The sequence below is a fragment of the Lycium barbarum genome, chromosome 7, assembly GCF_019175385.1.
Source record: "Lycium barbarum isolate Lr01 chromosome 7, ASM1917538v2, whole genome shotgun sequence".
Classification (NCBI taxonomy): Eukaryota; Viridiplantae; Streptophyta; class Magnoliopsida; order Solanales; family Solanaceae; genus Lycium; species Lycium barbarum.
In genome coordinates, this window is record NC_083343.1 from 30595792 (window position 1) to 30612879 (window position 17088).

The 17088-nt window shown below is 42.0% G+C and overlaps 1 protein-coding gene and 1 long non-coding RNA gene across 3 annotated transcripts; both read left to right on the top strand.

Annotated features, from left to right (window-relative positions):
- The first annotated feature begins 1244 nt into the window (after positions 1 to 1244).
- On the top strand, positions 1245 to 4144 carry LOC132602222 (uncharacterized). 2 transcript variants are annotated; one of them, XR_009567662.1, is made up of 4 exons: positions 1245 to 1546; positions 2316 to 2366; positions 3443 to 3528; positions 4046 to 4144. It is a non-coding gene; the product is annotated as an uncharacterized LOC132602222 (long non-coding RNA). The 2 variants fall into 2 exon arrangements; XR_009567661.1 differs by lacking the exon at positions 4046 to 4144 and having other exon boundaries at positions 3443 to 3620.
- A 3822-nt stretch (positions 4145 to 7966) lies between these two features.
- On the top strand, positions 7967 to 13426 carry LOC132601444 (uncharacterized). Its single transcript, XM_060314523.1, has 4 exons — positions 7967 to 7986; positions 9783 to 10312; positions 11980 to 12030; positions 13107 to 13426. Exons 1-3 carry the CDS (start codon positions 7967 to 7969, stop codon positions 12000 to 12002), a joined length of 573 nt encoding a protein of 190 aa, XP_060170506.1. The 3' UTR covers positions 12003 to 12030; positions 13107 to 13426.
- The last annotated feature ends 3662 nt before the right edge of the window (positions 13427 to 17088 follow it).

The following is a 17088-nucleotide window of genomic DNA, read 5'->3' on the forward strand; positions in this document are numbered from 1 at the left end:
AATCAAAAGAAGAATATTAGGAGGTTGGCTAATGGGTTCTTCTTGAACAAAGAAGTGTTGTACAAAAGGACCCTTGACCTTTGGTTGCTTAGGTGTGTGGACACTGAGGAGGCTACAAAATTGCTAAAAGAGGTGCACGCAGGGGCATGCGGACCCACATGTATGGATTTATTCTTGCTAAGAAAATCCTGAGGACAAGATATTACTGGATGACTATAAAGCACGACTCCTGTAAATTTGTGCAAAAATGCCATCAGTGTCAGATACATGGGGATCTGATGAAAGTTCCCCCCACAGAATTACAAGCAATGAGCTCGCCCTGGCTTTTCGTGGCATGGGAAATGAACGTCGTAGGACCCATCGAGCCTCCGACCTCCAACGGACATCGCTTCATCATAGTCACCATAGATTATTTCACTAAATGGGTGGAGGCAACTTGCCACAAATCAGTGACCAAGAAAGTTGTGGCCGACTTCGTCAAAAACAATCTGATATGTCATTTCGGTGTACCGGAATCCATCATTATAGACAATGGTGCCAATCTGAACAGCCATTTTATGAAGGACATCTGTGAAAAAATTAAGGTCACCCACAGAAGCTCCACCGCTTACCGACCACAAATGAATGGAGCCGTAAAGGATGCCAACAAGAACATCAAAATAATCCAGAGAAAAATGGTCGGCAACTACAAGAATTGACACGAGCAGTTGCCTTATGCTCTGTTAGTGTACAAAACAACAACCCGAACTTCCACTAGAGCAACCCCATACCTTCTTGTCTACGGTACGTGTTACATCCCGTATTTTTGAACGTCGAATTATTTGTAAGCTGAGGTGGGGCCCACACGTCAAGATTTTTTTTTTTGGGACATGTGACAAATTATATGAATCACATATGTGAAGTTAAACACAACTCAAGAAGGACCCTTGGGCCAAATCAAAGTGGAAGTCCTCCAAACGAATATTTTTAAGAAAACGTTTTCGGGTGACCTGACTTTGGGGGGCAAAAACGGTATTATATGTTTGGAATTTGGAAACATACCAAGAATTAGAAGTTGTAGATAATTGAATTATCTTTCCAACCATAGGTCGTGGGTTCCCAGGTGACGTCGGTACAAGGAGATATGGACGTTTTAAGGTCGAAAGGTCAGTGGGCTAGGCCCAACTCAGGACCAACCGAGTTGGCCCAAAAAAATGAAAAGAAACATTTAGGCCCAAGGTGAGAGGGTGGCCGGCCATACCTGGTCCAAGCCCACCAAATTAATTAATTTCCATGTGGCAAATTAATTATAAAGGGATCATTATCCCTTAGATGATTCAAGAAACTTAGAAGGAGAAAGAACAAACAAAACAAGAGCAAAAAAAAGGGCCATTTCGGGTTTGGCCATAGAAAATTCACCCCTCCAAATCTTCCTCCAAAAATTATTTTCTTGTGGTATTCCTACTAATTTAAGGGTCCTTTACAACTTGGTGTAATTGTTTTGGAAGAAGGAGCACTTATTTCTTCAAGTTGACAACTTGTTCAAGTGAAGGAGTTGTAGAAAAAGGTAAGAATCAATTTCTTTTTCTTATGTTATGAAGGTTTGTTTATGTTGTGGTATGTGGAAATGAGTAGAAATTATGGAAATAAGGAAGTTTGCAAAGTGGGTATGTATATATATATGTAGCCATGAGTGTATATATGTTGTATACATATATGAGTTGAATTTTATGTTGTATTAGTTGTGGTTATGGTGAAAATTATATTGGGAATGAAAGTTGAATGAATTTTGGTTGAAGTTGGAATGTAGAAGATTATGTCACTTTAGAATGATTTTGTGATATTATGGAAATGAAGTTGTTAAGATGTGAATTATGATTATGGTTGATGAAATTGGAAGATGGAAATATGTTATGAATATGTAGGTTGAAGATTTGAAGTTTTGGGTGAATTATGTTTTGGTGGAAAGTTTGTATATTTTGTATATCTTGTGAATATTTCGTAGAAATGATATGAAATATTTCCAAATTATATTGTGATGATCTAGATTAATGATGAATGTGAAACCATTGAGATTAGTTTGGAAATTGAAGTTGAAATGAAGGTTATGACATTATGTTAGAAAGATAGCTAGTTAAGTTATATTGTGTTTATAGTGATTGTTGTTGTTGTTGATGTTGTTGTTGGGTTGTTGTTGATTATTTTGGCCGAGTTAAATTCTCGGGGATGCTATATGTATAGGGGAGATGCTGCCCAAATTTCTGTAGGCAATTATGAATAAAGATTGAATACTTAAAGATTGGAAATTGAGAATTGGTAAATGTGACCAATTGCAGATTTTGGGCGAAACGGGAATTGAATTTGGAAAGGCGTAAAGAGCATATAAGGTATGTAAAGCTATCCCGATTCTTCTCTTGGCATGTCCTAGATGTACTAGGCTTGGATTTACGCCTCGGGGAATATTCTGTCCATCGGAATCCGCGTTTGAAATCGTCGCTTTTTCATTCAATAGAATTGAATTCCTTAAGTATGCTTTGATGAAAAATTATGAAATTTTTTCCCAAATTGCTTACGAAGTTATGGAATGTCCTAGAACCTTTGTAGGTGACCCCATAAGCTTAAAAATGCGTAATTTGAGCCCACCGCTTCATTGGTCCCGAGGTGGGCCCACTATTTCCAATTTTACCCTTTATGTGTCTATGACTTGTCTTCGAGCGTTTTCGTTAGAGATACTCTAACTACTCCTTTATCTACTAAATAAAAACTATTTTAAATATTTCATTAAGTCTTATAAATTGTTTTGAATCTTGAAAACGATCTCGGATAGATTATGCCTCTGTAACCCGTTATGACATCTAAATTTACTTACTATGTTTCCGTCCGATTTCATTGATTTGATTTGACATTCGATATGCCTCATTGAGTCTCTGGAAATATATATATGGTATTTTTAGTGCATTTAGTTTCTCACTACTCCGTTCGTGGATGCCTCAATGTTTCCCCCACTGAGCCCGGGCCAGGATATGTTGTCAAGCGTGATCCTTTGCATTGTTCGCCGTGCCTCGATGTGAGGGGGCAGGTATACGCGTACATGGGTTTGTGGAGTATGCTGTGCCATGTACGCTTGTTCTGATATGATTTGCTATGGCCATCTGATATGACATATTATGTTACAGGGTTATGCCCCTGTTCTGATTCTTCTGTGTTGTGGCACCAGCGTCGGGAGGGTGGCCACGTTCTGTCTGCCGAGTCCCTTGGCAGGGGCCGGATTTCATGTGACATATGTTTCTGTACACACTCTGCATGTTTTGAAAATATGTATCTGATACTTTGGGTTTTCTATTTACTTTCTGTACGTTCTCTACCAGTTATGATTTTGTTTCTGTAATTCAGGCTTTGCATATTCAGTACATATTTCGTACTGACCCCCTTTCTTCGGGGGCTGCGTTTTCATGCCGCGCAGGTACCGACGACAGGTTTGCTGATCCGTCCGCTTAGGATCTTATTCTGCTATTTTGGAGCGCTCCTTTATCCGGAGCCTATATTTTGGTACAATCTTCTGCTATTGTATATATGTACGCTATTCAGGGGTACGACGGGGCCCTGTCCCATCTTATGATTCTGTTATGTTCTGTAGAGGTCTGTAGACAAACTTGTGTGGGTTCTGTATATGTTTTGGGTTGTTATGATCGGTGATGGCCTTATCGGCCTCTACGTGCAAAATCTGTTCATCTGTGATATTTAGTAGCGCCAACTAACCTTTATATTAATATATTTTGATAATATGTTGGTTTGGGTTATTGGGTACGTTTGGGTGTCCAGCACGGACACTAGTCGCGGCCTACGGGGTTGGGTCGTGACAAAAGTGGTATCAGAGCGGTTCGTCCTCGGAACGTCTACAGACCGTGTCTAGTAGAGTCTTGTTTATCGGTGTGTTGTGCACCACACCTATAAACAGGAAGCTACAGGACATTTAGGGTGTTTCTTTTTTTGAAATCTTAGATCGTGCAATAGAGCTGTGCTATTAGGATGATTCTGTCCTGATCCGTTGTTGTTTTTCTTTCAGTGATGCCTCCGAAAAAGGCGACGGCTGCCCAGAAGAAAAAGGGCGTGGTAGGAGAGACCAGCCGGGCTCAGAAGGGTACTCGGACCCTTGCTCAGATGACGATATTGCGTCCCGGCCAGCAGACTCTGCTACGTCTTCATCATCAGAGGAGTCTGGGGCAGCTCCACCAGTAGCTCCAGAGGTTCCAGTACCTGAGCCTCCAGCTCCACAGCCAGGGGCTGAGGATCGGGCTATGAGAGATGCGGTCCAGTTGTTGACCAGACTGGTAGCAGGGCAGGTTCATAGGCACGGACTTGGGGATGGTCGTGCAGACAGACGTGACAGTTCGAGAGCTCGTGAGTTCCTAACCTGTAATCCTCCAGAGTTCTTCGGGACAAAGCCCGAGGAGGATCCTGAGGAGTTTATCAGGAAGATGCGGCGCACGTTACATTTGATTAAGGCATCTGCGACAGAGTCAGTGGAGTTGGCTTCGTACCGGTTGTATGATGTAGCAGCAAATTGGTACGAGTCTTGGGAGTTAGCCAGAGGCGTTGGTGCTCCCCCAGCAGTCTGGGATGAGTTTTCTGAGGCTTTTCTTAGCCATTTTCTGCCTCCGGAGTTACGGCGGGCCAGGGCTGACAGATTCTTATTGCTTAGACAGAGGGGCTGCAGTGTTCGAGAGTACAGTATGGAGTTCGACTCATTGGCCCGATATGCACCTGCTGTGGTAGCTACTATGGCTGACAGGATGCACAGGTATATTATGGGGCTGGACCGTTATTTTGTCGACAGTTGCTTGGTATTGGCCGCTCAGCCCGATATGGATATTGCCCGGATTCAGGCGCACGCTCAGGGCATGGAGGACCGGCACAGGGGTCATCAGCCCGATAGGAGTCAGGATCGGAGACAGCCCAAGAGGACCAGATCATCTGGGTATTTTGAGGAATTTCGGAGTGGGCAGCCTCAGCAGCAGCAGCAGTCTAGCAGGCATTCTTCCCAGCCAGCACAGAGCACACCTCCGCAGTTCTCAGGCAGGAGATTTGATAGCCCAGGGTATTTAGGAGCAGGCCAGAGCTCCGGGGTTTCAGGTTCGCGGGTAGACAGGAGTTCCGGTCAGACGAGGCCACCCAGGCCTCAGTGTTCTTATTGTGGGAGATACCACCCTGGAGAGTGCTACCGTGCTACAGGTGCTTGTTATTCTTGTGGCCGTCAGGGCCATACTGTGAGAGAGTGTCCGTATAAGGGTAATTTGGGAGGTGCAGCGCAGCCTACCGGATCAGTCGCTGGGTCATCGTCTCCTTCGATAGCCATGCGGCCTGCGGGGCAGGGTACGTCGACATCAGCAGGCCGCGGCAGAGGTAGTGGCGGGGCTCCCAGTTCAAGCGGTCCTTCGAACCGCATCTATGCCTTGACTAGTCGACAGGACCCGGAGGCGCTACCAAACGCGGATACAGGTATACTAATGTCTTTTTCGAAATATAAGTGTATTGAAAGATCTAGCCTCTACTTTGTGATATATTTTCCCCAAAATGCTTACAAGACCCTATAAGATTAATTTAACATTCGAGGACGAATGTTCTAAAGGGGGGGAGGATGTTACATCCCGTATTTTTGAACGTCGAATTATTTGTAAGCTGAGGTGGGGCCCACACGTCAAGATTTTTTTTTTTGGGACATGTGACAAATTATATGAATCACATATGTGAAGTTAAACACAACTCAAGAAGGACCCTTGGGCCAAATCAAAGTGGAAGTCCTCCAAACGAATATTTTTAAGAAAACGTTTTCGGGTGACCTGACTTTGGGGGGCAAAAACGGTATTATATGTTTGGAATTTGGAAAAATACCAAGAATTAGAAGTTCTAGATAATTGAATTAGCTTTCCAACCATAGGTCGTGGGTTCCCAGGTGACGTCGGTACAAGGAGATATGGACGTTTTAAGGTCGAAAGGTCAGTGGGCTAGGCCCAACTCGGGACCAACCGAGTTGGCCCAAAAAAATGAAAAGAAAAATTTAGGCCCAAGGTGAGAGGGTGGCCGGCCATACCTGGTCCAAGCCCACCAAATTAATTAATTTCCATGTGGCAAATTAATTATAAAGGGATCATTATCCCTTAGATGATTCAAGAAACTTAGAAGGAGAAAGAACAAACAAAACAAGAGCAAAAAAAAGGGCCATTTCGGGTTTGGCCATAGAAAATTCACCCCTCCAAATCTTCCTCCAAAAATTATTTTCTTGTGGTATTCCTACTAATTTAAGGGTCCTTTACAACTTGGTGTAATTGTTTTGGAAGAAGGAGCACTTATTTCTTCAAGTTGACAACTTGTTCAAGTGAAGGAGTTGTAGAAAAAGGTAAGAATCAATTTCTTTTTCTTATGTTATGAAGGTTTGTTTATGTTGTGGTATGTGGAAATGAGTAGAAATTATGGAAATAAGGAAGTTTGCAAAGTGGGTATGTATATATATATGTAGCCATGAGTGTATATATGTTGTATACATATATGAGTTGAATTTTATGTTGTATTAGTTGTGGTTATGGTGAAAATTATATTGGGAATGAAAGTTGAATGAATTTTGGTTGAAGTTGGAATGTAGAAGATTATGTCACTTTAGAATGATTTTGTGATATTATGGAAATGAAGTTGTTAAGATGTGAATTATGATTATGGTTGATGAAATTGGAAGATGGAAATATGTTATGAATATGTAGGTTGAAGATTTGAAGTTTTGGGTGAATTATGTTTTGGTGGAAAGTTTGTATATTTTGTATATCTTGTGAATATTTCGTAGAAATGATATGAAATATTTCCAAATTATATTGTGATGATCTAGATTAATGATGAATGTGAAACCATTGAGATTAGTTTGGAAATTGAAGTTGAAATGAAGGTTATGACATTATGTTGGAAAGATAGCTAGTTAAGTTATATTGTGTTTATAGTGATTGTTGTTGTTGTTGATGTTGTTGTTGGGTTGTTGTTGATTGTTTTGGCCGAGTTAAATTCTCGGGGATGCTATATGTATAGGGGAGATGCTGCCCAAATTTCTGTAGGCAATTATGAATAAAGATTGAATACTTAAAGATTGGAAATTGAGAATTGGTAAATGTGACCAATTGCAGATTTTGGGCGAAACGGGAATTGAATTTGGAAAGGCGTAAAGAGCATATAAGGTATGTAAAGCTATCCCGATTCTTCTCTTGGCATGTCCTAGATGTACTAGGATTGGATTTACGCCTCGGGGAATATTCTGTCCATCGGAATCCGCGTTTGAAATCGTCGCTTTTTCATTCAATAGAATTGAATTCCTTAAGTATGCTTTGATGAAAAATTATGAAATTTTTTCCCAAATTGCTTACGAAGTTATGGAATGTCCTAGAACCTTTGTAGGTGACCCCATAAGCTTAAAAATACGTAATTTGAGCCCACCGCTTCATTGGTCCCGAGGTGGGCCCACTATTTCCAATTTTACCCTTTATGTGTCTATGACTTGTCTTCGAGCGTTTTCGTTAGAGATACTCTAACTACTCCTTTATCTACTAAATAAAAACTATTTTAAATATTTCATTAAGTCTTATAAATTGTTTTGAATCTTGAAAACGATCTCGGATAGATTATGCCTCCGTAACCCGTTATGACATCTAAATTTACTTACTATGTTTCCGTCCGATTTCATTGATTTGATTTGACATTCGATATGCCTCATTGAGTCTCTGGAAATATATATATGGTATTTTTAGTGCATTTAGTTTCTCACTACTCCGTTCGTGGATGCCTCAATGTTTCCCCCACTGAGCCCGGGCCAGGATATGTTGTCAAGCGTGATCCTTTGCATTGTTCGCCGTGCCTCGATGTGAGGGGGCAGGTATACGCGTACATGGGTTTGTGGAGTATGCTGTGCCATGTACGCTTGTTCTGATATGATTTGCTATGGCCATCTGATATGACATACTATGTTACAAGGTTATGCCCCTGTTCTGATTCTTCTGTGTTGTGGCACCAGCGTCGGGAGGGTGGCCACGTTCTGTCTGCCGAGTCCCTTGGCAGGGGCCGGATTTCATGTGACATATGTTTCTGTACACACTCTGCATGTTTTGAAAATATGTATCTGATACTTTGGGTTTTCTATTTACTTTCTGTACGTTCTCTACCAGTTATGATTTTGTTTCTGTAATTCAGGCTTTGCATATTCAGTACATATTTCGTACTGACCCCCTTTCTTCGGGGGCTGCGTTTTCATGCCGCGCAGGTACCGACGACAGGTTTGCTGATCCGTCCGCTTAGGATCTTATTTTGCTATTTTGGAGCGCTCCTTTATCCGGAGCCTATATTTTGGTACAATCTTCTGCTATTGTATATATGTACGCTATTCAGGGGTACGACGGGGCCCTGTCCCATCTTATGATTCTGTTATGTTCTGTAGAGGTCTGTAGACAAACTTGTGTGGGTTCTGTATATGTTTTGGGTTGTTATGATCGGTGATGGCCTTATCGGCCTCTACGTGCAAAATCTGTTCATCTGTGATATTTAGTAGCGCCAACTAACCTTTATATTAATATATTTTGATAATATGTTGGTTTGGGTTATTGGGTACGTTTGGGTGTCCAGCACGGACACTAGTCGCGGCCTACGGGGTTGGGTCGTGACAAAAGTGGTATCAGAGCGGTTCGTCCTCGGAACGTCTACAGACCGTGTCTAGTAGAGTCTTGTTTATCGGTGTGTTGTGCACCACACCTATAAACAGGAAGCTACAGGACATTTAGGGTGTTTCTTTTTTTGAAATCTTAGATCGTGCAATAGAGCTGTGCTATTAGGATGATTCTGTCCTGATCCGTTGTTGTTTTTCTTTCAGTGATGCCTCCGAAAAAGGCGACGGCTGCCCAGAAGAAAAAGGGCGTGGTAGGAGAGACCAGCCGGGCTCAGAAGGGTACTCGGACCCTTGCTCAGATGATGCGTGATATTGCGTCCCGGCCAGCAGACTCTGCTACGTCTTCATCATCAGAGGAGTCTGGGGCAGCTCCACCAGTAGCTCCAGAGGTTCCAGTACCTGAGCCTCCAGCTCCACAGCCAGGGGCTGAGGATCGGGCTATGAGAGATGCGGTCCAGTTGTTGACCAGACTGGTAGCAGGGCAGGTTCATAGGCACGGACTTGGGGATGGTCGTGCAGACAGACGTGACAGTTCGAGAGCTCGTGAGTTCCTAACCTGTAATCCTCCAGAGTTCTTCGGGACAAAGCCCGAGGAGGATCCTGAGGAGTTTATCAGGAAGATGCGGCGCACGTTACATTTGATTAAGGCATCTGCGACAGAGTCAGTGGAGTTGGCTTCGTACCGGTTGTATGATGTAGCAGCAAATTGGTACGAGTCTTGGGAGTTAGCCAGAGGCGTTGGTGCTCCCCCAGCAGTCTGGGATGAGTTTTCTGAGGCTTTTCTTAGCCATTTTCTGCCTCCGGAGTTACGGCGGGCCAGGGCTGACAGATTCTTATTGCTTAGACAGAGGGGCTGCAGTGTTCGAGAGTACAGTATGGAGTTCGACTCATTGGCCCGATATGCACCTGCTGTGGTAGCTACTATGGCTGACAGGATGCACAGGTATATTATGGGGCTGGACCGTTATTTTGTCGACAGTTGCTTGGTATTGGCCGCTCAGCCCGATATGGATATTGCCCGGATTCAGGCGCACGCTCAGGGCATGGAGGACCGGCACAGGGGTCATCAGCCCGATAGGAGTCAGGATCGGAGACAGCCCAAGAGGACCAGATCATCTGGGTATTTTGAGGAATTTCGGAGTGGGCAGCCTCAGCAGCAGCAGCAGTCTAGCAGGCATTCTTCCCAGCCAGCACAGAGCACACCTCCGCAGTTCTCAGGCAGGAGATTTGATAGCCCAGGGTATTTAGGAGCAGGCCAGAGCTCCGGGGTTTCAGGTTCGCGGGTAGACAGGAGTTCCGGTCAGACGAGGCCACCCAGGCCTCAGTGTTCTTATTGTGGGAGATACCACCCTGGAGAGTGCTACCGTGCTACAGGTGCTTGTTATTCTTGTGGCCGTCAGGGCCATACTGTGAGAGAGTGTCCGTATAAGGGTAATTTGGGAGGTGCAGCGCAGCCTACCGGATCAGTCGCTGGGTCATCGTCTCCTTCGATAGCCATGCGGCCTGCGGGGCAGGGTACGTCGACATCAGCAGGCCGCGGCAGAGGTAGTGGCGGGGCTCCCAGTTCAAGCGGTCCTTCGAACCGCATCTATGCCTTGACTAGTCGACAGGACCCGGAGGCGCTACCAAACGCGGATACAGGTATACTAATGTCTTTTTCGAAATATAAGTGTATTGAAAGATCTAGCCTCTACTTTGTGATATATTTTCCCCAAAATGCTTACAAGACCCTATAAGATTAATTTAACATTCGAGGACGAATGTTCTAAAGGGGGGGAGGATGTTACATCCCGTATTTTTGAACGTCGAATTATTTGTAAGCTGAGGTGGGGCCCACACGTCAAGATTTTTTTTTTTGGGACATGTGACAAATTATATGAATCACATATGTGAAGTTAAACACAACTCAAGAAGGACCCTTGGGCCAAATCAAAGTGGAAGTCCTCCAAACGAATATTTTTAAGAAAACGTTTTCGGGTGACCTGACTTTGGGGGGCAAAAACGGTATTATATGTTTGGAATTTGGAAAAATACCAAGAATTAGAAGTTGTAGATAATTGAATTAGCTTTCCAACCATAGGTCGTGGGTTCCCAGGTGACGTCGGTACAAGGAGATATGGACGTTTTAAGGTCGAAAGGTCAGTGGGCTAGGCCCAACTCGGGACCAACCGAGTTGGCCCAAAAAAATGAAAAGAAAAATTTAGGCCCAAGGTGAGAGGGTGGCCGGCCATACCTGGTCCAAGCCCACCAAATTAATTAATTTCCATGTGGCAAATTAATTATAAAGGGATCATTATCCCTTAGATGATTCAAGAAACTTAGAAGGAGAAAGAACAAACAAAACAAGAGCAAAAAAAAGGGCCATTTCGGGTTTGGCCATAGAAAATTCACCCCTCCAAATCTTCCTCCAAAAATTATTTTCTTGTGGTATTCCTACTAATTTAAGGGTCCTTTACAACTTGGTGTAATTGTTTTGGAAGAAGGAGCACTTATTTCTTCAAGTTGACAACTTGTTCAAGTGAAGGAGTTGTAGAAAAAGGTAAGAATCAATTTCTTTTTCTTATGTTATGAAGGTTTGTTTATGTTGTGGTATGTGGAAATGAGTAGAAATTATGGAAATAAGGAAGTTTGCAAAGTGGGTATGTATATATATATGTAGCCATGAGTGTATATATGTTGTATACATATATGAGTTGAATTTTATGTTGTATTAGTTGTGGTTATGGTGAAAATTATATTGGGAATGAAAGTTGAATGAATTTTGGTTGAAGTTGGAATGTAGAAGATTATGTCACTTTAGAATGATTTTGTGATATTATGGAAATGAAGTTGTTAAGATGTGAATTATGATTATGGTTGATGAAATTGGAAGATGGAAATATGTTATGAATATGTAGGTTGAAGATTTGAAGTTTTGGGTGAATTATGTTTTGGTGGAAAGTTTGTATATTTTGTATATCTTGTGAATATTTCGTAGAAATGATATGAAATATTTCCAAATTATATTGTGATGATCTAGATTAATGATGAATGTGAAACCATTGAGATTAGTTTGGAAATTGAAGTTGAAATGAAGGTTATGACATTATGTTGGAAAGATAGCTAGTTAAGTTATATTGTGTTTATAGTGATTGTTGTTGTTGTTGATGTTGTTGTTGGGTTGTTGTTGATTGTTTTGGCCGAGTTAAATTCTCGGGGATGCTATATGTATAGGGGAGATGCTGCCCAAATTTCTGTAGGCAATTATGAATAAAGATTGAATACTTAAAGATTGGAAATTGAGAATTGGTAAATGTGACCAATTGCAGATTTTGGGCGAAACGGGAATTGAATTTGGAAAGGCGTAAAGAGCATATAAGGTATGTAAAGCTATCCCGATTCTTCTCTTGGCATGTCCTAGATGTACTAGGATTGGATTTACGCCTCGGGGAATATTCTGTCCATCGGAATCCGCGTTTGAAATCGTCGCTTTTTCATTCAATAGAATTGAATTCCTTAAGTATGCTTTGATGAAAAATTATGAAATTTTTTCCCAAATTGCTTACGAAGTTATGGAATGTCCTAGAACCTTTGTAGGTGACCCCATAAGCTTAAAAATACGTAATTTGAGCCCACCGCTTCATTGGTCCCGAGGTGGGCCCACTATTTCCAATTTTACCCTTTATGTGTCTATGACTTGTCTTCGAGCGTTTTCGTTAGAGATACTCTAACTACTCCTTTATCTACTAAATAAAAACTATTTTAAATATTTCATTAAGTCTTATAAATTGTTTTGAATCTTGAAAACGATCTCGGATAGATTATGCCTCCGTAACCCGTTATGACATCTAAATTTACTTACTATGTTTCCGTCCGATTTCATTGATTTGATTTGACATTCGATATGCCTCATTGAGTCTCTGGAAATATATATATGGTATTTTTAGTGCATTTAGTTTCTCACTACTCCGTTCGTGGATGCCTCAATGTTTCCCCCACTGAGCCCGGGCCAGGATATGTTGTCAAGCGTGATCCTTTGCATTGTTCGCCGTGCCTCGATGTGAGGGGGCAGGTATACGCGTACATGGGTTTGTGGAGTATGCTGTGCCATGTACGCTTGTTCTGATATGATTTGCTATGGCCATCTGATATGACATACTATGTTACAAGGTTATGCCCCTGTTCTGATTCTTCTGTGTTGTGGCACCAGCGTCGGGAGGGTGGCCACGTTCTGTCTGCCGAGTCCCTTGGCAGGGGCCGGATTTCATGTGACATATGTTTCTGTACACACTCTGCATGTTTTGAAAATATGTATCTGATACTTTGGGTTTTCTATTTACTTTCTGTACGTTCTCTACCAGTTATGATTTTGTTTCTGTAATTCAGGCTTTGCATATTCAGTACATATTTCGTACTGACCCCCTTTCTTCGGGGGCTGCGTTTTCATGCCGCGCAGGTACCGACGACAGGTTTGCTGATCCGTCCGCTTAGGATCTTATTCTGCTATTTTGGAGCGCTCCTTTATCCGGAGCCTATATTTTGGTACAATCTTCTGCTATTGTATATATGTACGCTATTCAGGGGTACGACGGGGCCCTGTCCCATCTTATGATTCTGTTATGTTCTGTAGAGGTCTGCAGACAGACTTGTGTGGGTTCTGTATATGTTTTGGGTTGTTATGATCGGTGATGGCCTTATCGGCCTCTACGTGCAAAATCTGTTCATCTGTGATATTTAGTAGCGCCAACTAACCTTTATATTAATATATTTTGATAATATGTTGGTTTGGGTTATTGGGTACGTTTGGGTGTCCAGCACGGACACTAGTCGCGGCCTACGGGGTTGGGTCGTGACAGTACGGAAGCGGTCATACCTGCATAAGTGGAAATCCCTTCACTCAGGATCATCTAAGAGACAGAGTTACAAAAATGCAGAATGGGTTAGAAATCATTATGAACAATAGGCCATGATAGAGGAAAAGAGGATGGTGGCAGTTTGCCACGGACAGTTGTACAAGCAAAGGATGTCCCGAGTCTTCAACAAGGGGGCTAGAACCCAACTCTTCTAGATCGAACAACTTGTACTCAAGAGAGTCTTCCCTGACCAAGAGGAATATAAATTGAAATTCGCGCCAAACTGGCAAGGGCCATACATGGTCAGGAAAGTAATCTCAGGAGGGGCTATAGTCCTAGTCGAGATGGATAGACAAGAGTGGCCAAAAGCCATCAATGCAGATGCGCTCAAGAGATACTGGATTTAAGATACCATTTGTTGTAATCGCATTATTATTTCATTGTAATCATACCTTTTGCTTGTAATTGAACAGGAGAAAACCAATCATCTATGTAATGAACTACGCAATGACCTGACTTCCCCATAGTGTGATACGTAGGCAGTCCATATTGGACCCGGTCGCATTATTAGTAAAACAAAAACTCAATCACTTTATTCCGAACTACGTTCGACCTAAATTTCTGCTACGACAGGATACGTATGCGCTCTCGAGCTCGGTTATCATTAAAGAAAAACCAAGAAACCTTTAGGAAACCACAGAGCCAGTAAGGCCAGAAAAGTCTACAAGATCAAGCTTGTAAGGGTCAGCACAAGAATCAGATAGCATCAACCCTACACTGGGGCAGAATTTTTGAGGAAACCTCAAAAATTCCTATCAGAAACAGTTAACAAGGAAAGAGACGAAGTAAAGCAATACACTAGGGCGGAACTTTTTAGGGGGCCTAAAAAATTCCCACTTAGCAAGACAAAACAAGGGTCAAATCTTAAAAGTTCTATCAGCAAGAAAGTCAGCAATCATACCTCTAGGAAGAATAGAAAGACCTCATTCCGAGAAGACACACGTCATGACACATAAAAAACGAAACAAACATTTATTTTAAGGAAAAAGAAACATGCATTTATAAAGTGTTTTTACTCTAAATTTTCAATAGCATAATTTCATCCCCGGAAAAAATCTCTCAAAATACCGAGCCCAAGAGGGTTCGAAGGAGCATCAAGAGGAGACACCAGATGGAAAGTCAACAACGCTAATCGGCTTCGTAGAAAACTCATAATTTTTCTGTGGATGTAGGTATTTTCTTTTATAGGATAGCAGGCACACCACCAACCGGTTTACTCACAACAAAGGCGGAAGGAAAAACTCATCCCAGCAGAGAAGGACCAAAAAGGTCACTACAAAAATGGGTAATAAAGATACATCTGATCGCAAGAATCATGGAGAAAATGAGCATAAAGACAAATCCGACCAAGAGGGTCACACAAAGAGTGAACAACAAAAGTATATCAGACCAAGAGGGTCACGATTGATGAGCATAAAGATATATATGACCAAATGGGTCATGACAAGCACAAAAGGGCACATATGACCATGAGGGTCAACAACCAATACAATGAATGAAAGAAAGATTATCCAGCCACAAGGGCCATAATTGTCATCTGCATGCTAAGAGGGCCATCCATTTGTTTTGCTAAGAGGGTAATTCATACAAACAAGCCAAGAGGGCCATTCATGCAAATAGCCAAGAGGGCCATTCATATCAAACTGCCAAGAGGGCCATTCATACAGATTGCCAAGAGGGCCATTCATACAAACATGCGAAAAGGGGCATTCATACAAATTTCCAAGAAGGTCATTCATACAAATTGCCAAGAAGGCCATTCATACGAACAGCCAAGAGGGCCATTCATACAAATTGCCAAGAGGGCCATTCATACACATTGCCAAGACGGCCATTCATTCAAACAAGTCGAGAGCGCCATTTATCTAAATTTCCATGAAGAATATCTGCATATTGTCATATCTAGGGAAGAGGCACACAGCCTCCCAAAAAGGAGTCGGCATGTTGAACCAGATCCAGACAAATTACGGAGCAAACATGGAACTTTTTCTTACACAGGCAGTCAAGATAGGGTGCCCATGAGAATCGAGCTCGCCGGCAAGGATTTGGAAGCCATCCAATCTCAGACATAGCCACAACTTGTCTTGTTTTTATTTTTTTCACTAAAAATCCGGACCGGTCAGAGACACATCGGGAAGTCTGAAAGTATTCCTGCATAAGGGACATACGCTTCTTCAGCAAGTCGAACTACATGTGACCTGATTCCCAGAAACTAGGGATATGTAGGCGAACTCAAGACCAGAGGGTCGGTCACATTCTAACAGTCGTCCAGAAGAACCCCTGTCACAACATTGAGGGTGTTACATCTCCCATTTCGATACGTCATTAGTCAATAGTGTGTTAATCACTTGGCCTCAAGTTTCAAGATTTGTCTTCACGGTTATGGGATATTAGACAAGTATAACTCTTATATACGAATAGCTAAGTTGAAGTATTAAAATTATGAGAAGGGTTAGAGATTAAAAGAATCGACAACGAAATGGAAAAATACATAGTGCAACTTGACGTTAGAAGTTGACACCCATCAACATGTTAACGGTGCTCAGAACCAAGTTGACGCCCAGCCACCTGAGAATCAGGGGCTGTGGCATGGTTGACGGTGGAAGGTCGACGGTCGTCGACCATGTCGACGCCGTTGTCAAACGGTTCGATGCCACCGTCCCTTGAGGCGGTGGCCACCCTCTCATTTTGTTATATTAAGTTGGATACGATTTATTTCTCATTTCTTCATCCAAGTAGACTCTAATACTCCATAGAAGCCTCCAAAATCTTCAAGATAAATTTCATCAAATTTAATTAAGTCTTCATCTCAAAAAGTTGAGAATTAGTAGGAATATCATTATAGTATTGTTGCCCTATTGTGTGGCTGATTTTGACAGCTTGGGGATAGGTTTTTAATGGAGTTTTCTGGAGTTTAAGGTATGTTCCATCCTCTACTCTTGTTAATTAAGTTGTTTACAGAAGAATTCCCTAGTTTAAAGTAACGGAAATGGTGCTGCAAAAGCATAAACTAGTTTGTTGATATGATTGCCTTGTGGGCTATTTTTGATGAGATTTTTGGGGAGAATCTTACTTGGTTATATTGCTATTTGATGTTGTTGTTGTTGTTGGTGATGTTGTGCATATTATGGGCTATTTTAGGGTTGGATTAGAGTAAAGATGATAGGGAAAATGCTGCCCGAATTTCGTTAAGTTCGATTCGTATACAAATTAGATTGTAAATGGTGTAAATGGTCTAATCGTGATATTATCATCTTAATTGTAGACCTATGGACTTGAGGAGTAGACGTTGGATGATTAGATAGATTTCCAAGTATGTTAAGGCTATCCCATTTATTCGTTTTGGCATGATCCTTATGATACGAACGAAAGAAGTGAACGAGCGAGTTTCGAAGACTTTATTCCTAGATAGTATAGGATTCATTGCATCCTTGATTACATAAGTTCCATATTTACAGCTTCCAGAGATTTATTATATTGACATACTAGCTTCTTATGTTACTGGGAGATCTTATATCATCCTAA

Bases quoted from the DNA above. Each gene is read 5' to 3' on its own strand.
- LOC132601444 (XM_060314523.1), top strand. From the start codon at position 7,967: ATGACATACTATGTTACAAG. The intron at 7,987-9,782 runs GTTATGCCCCTG...CAAGAGGACCAG, and splicing joins ATGACATACTATGTTACAAG to ATCATCTGGGTATTTTGAGG. The intron at 10,313-11,979 runs GTATACTAATGT...GACCAATTGCAG, and splicing joins GCTACCAAACGCGGATACAG to ATTTTGGGCGAAACGGGAAT.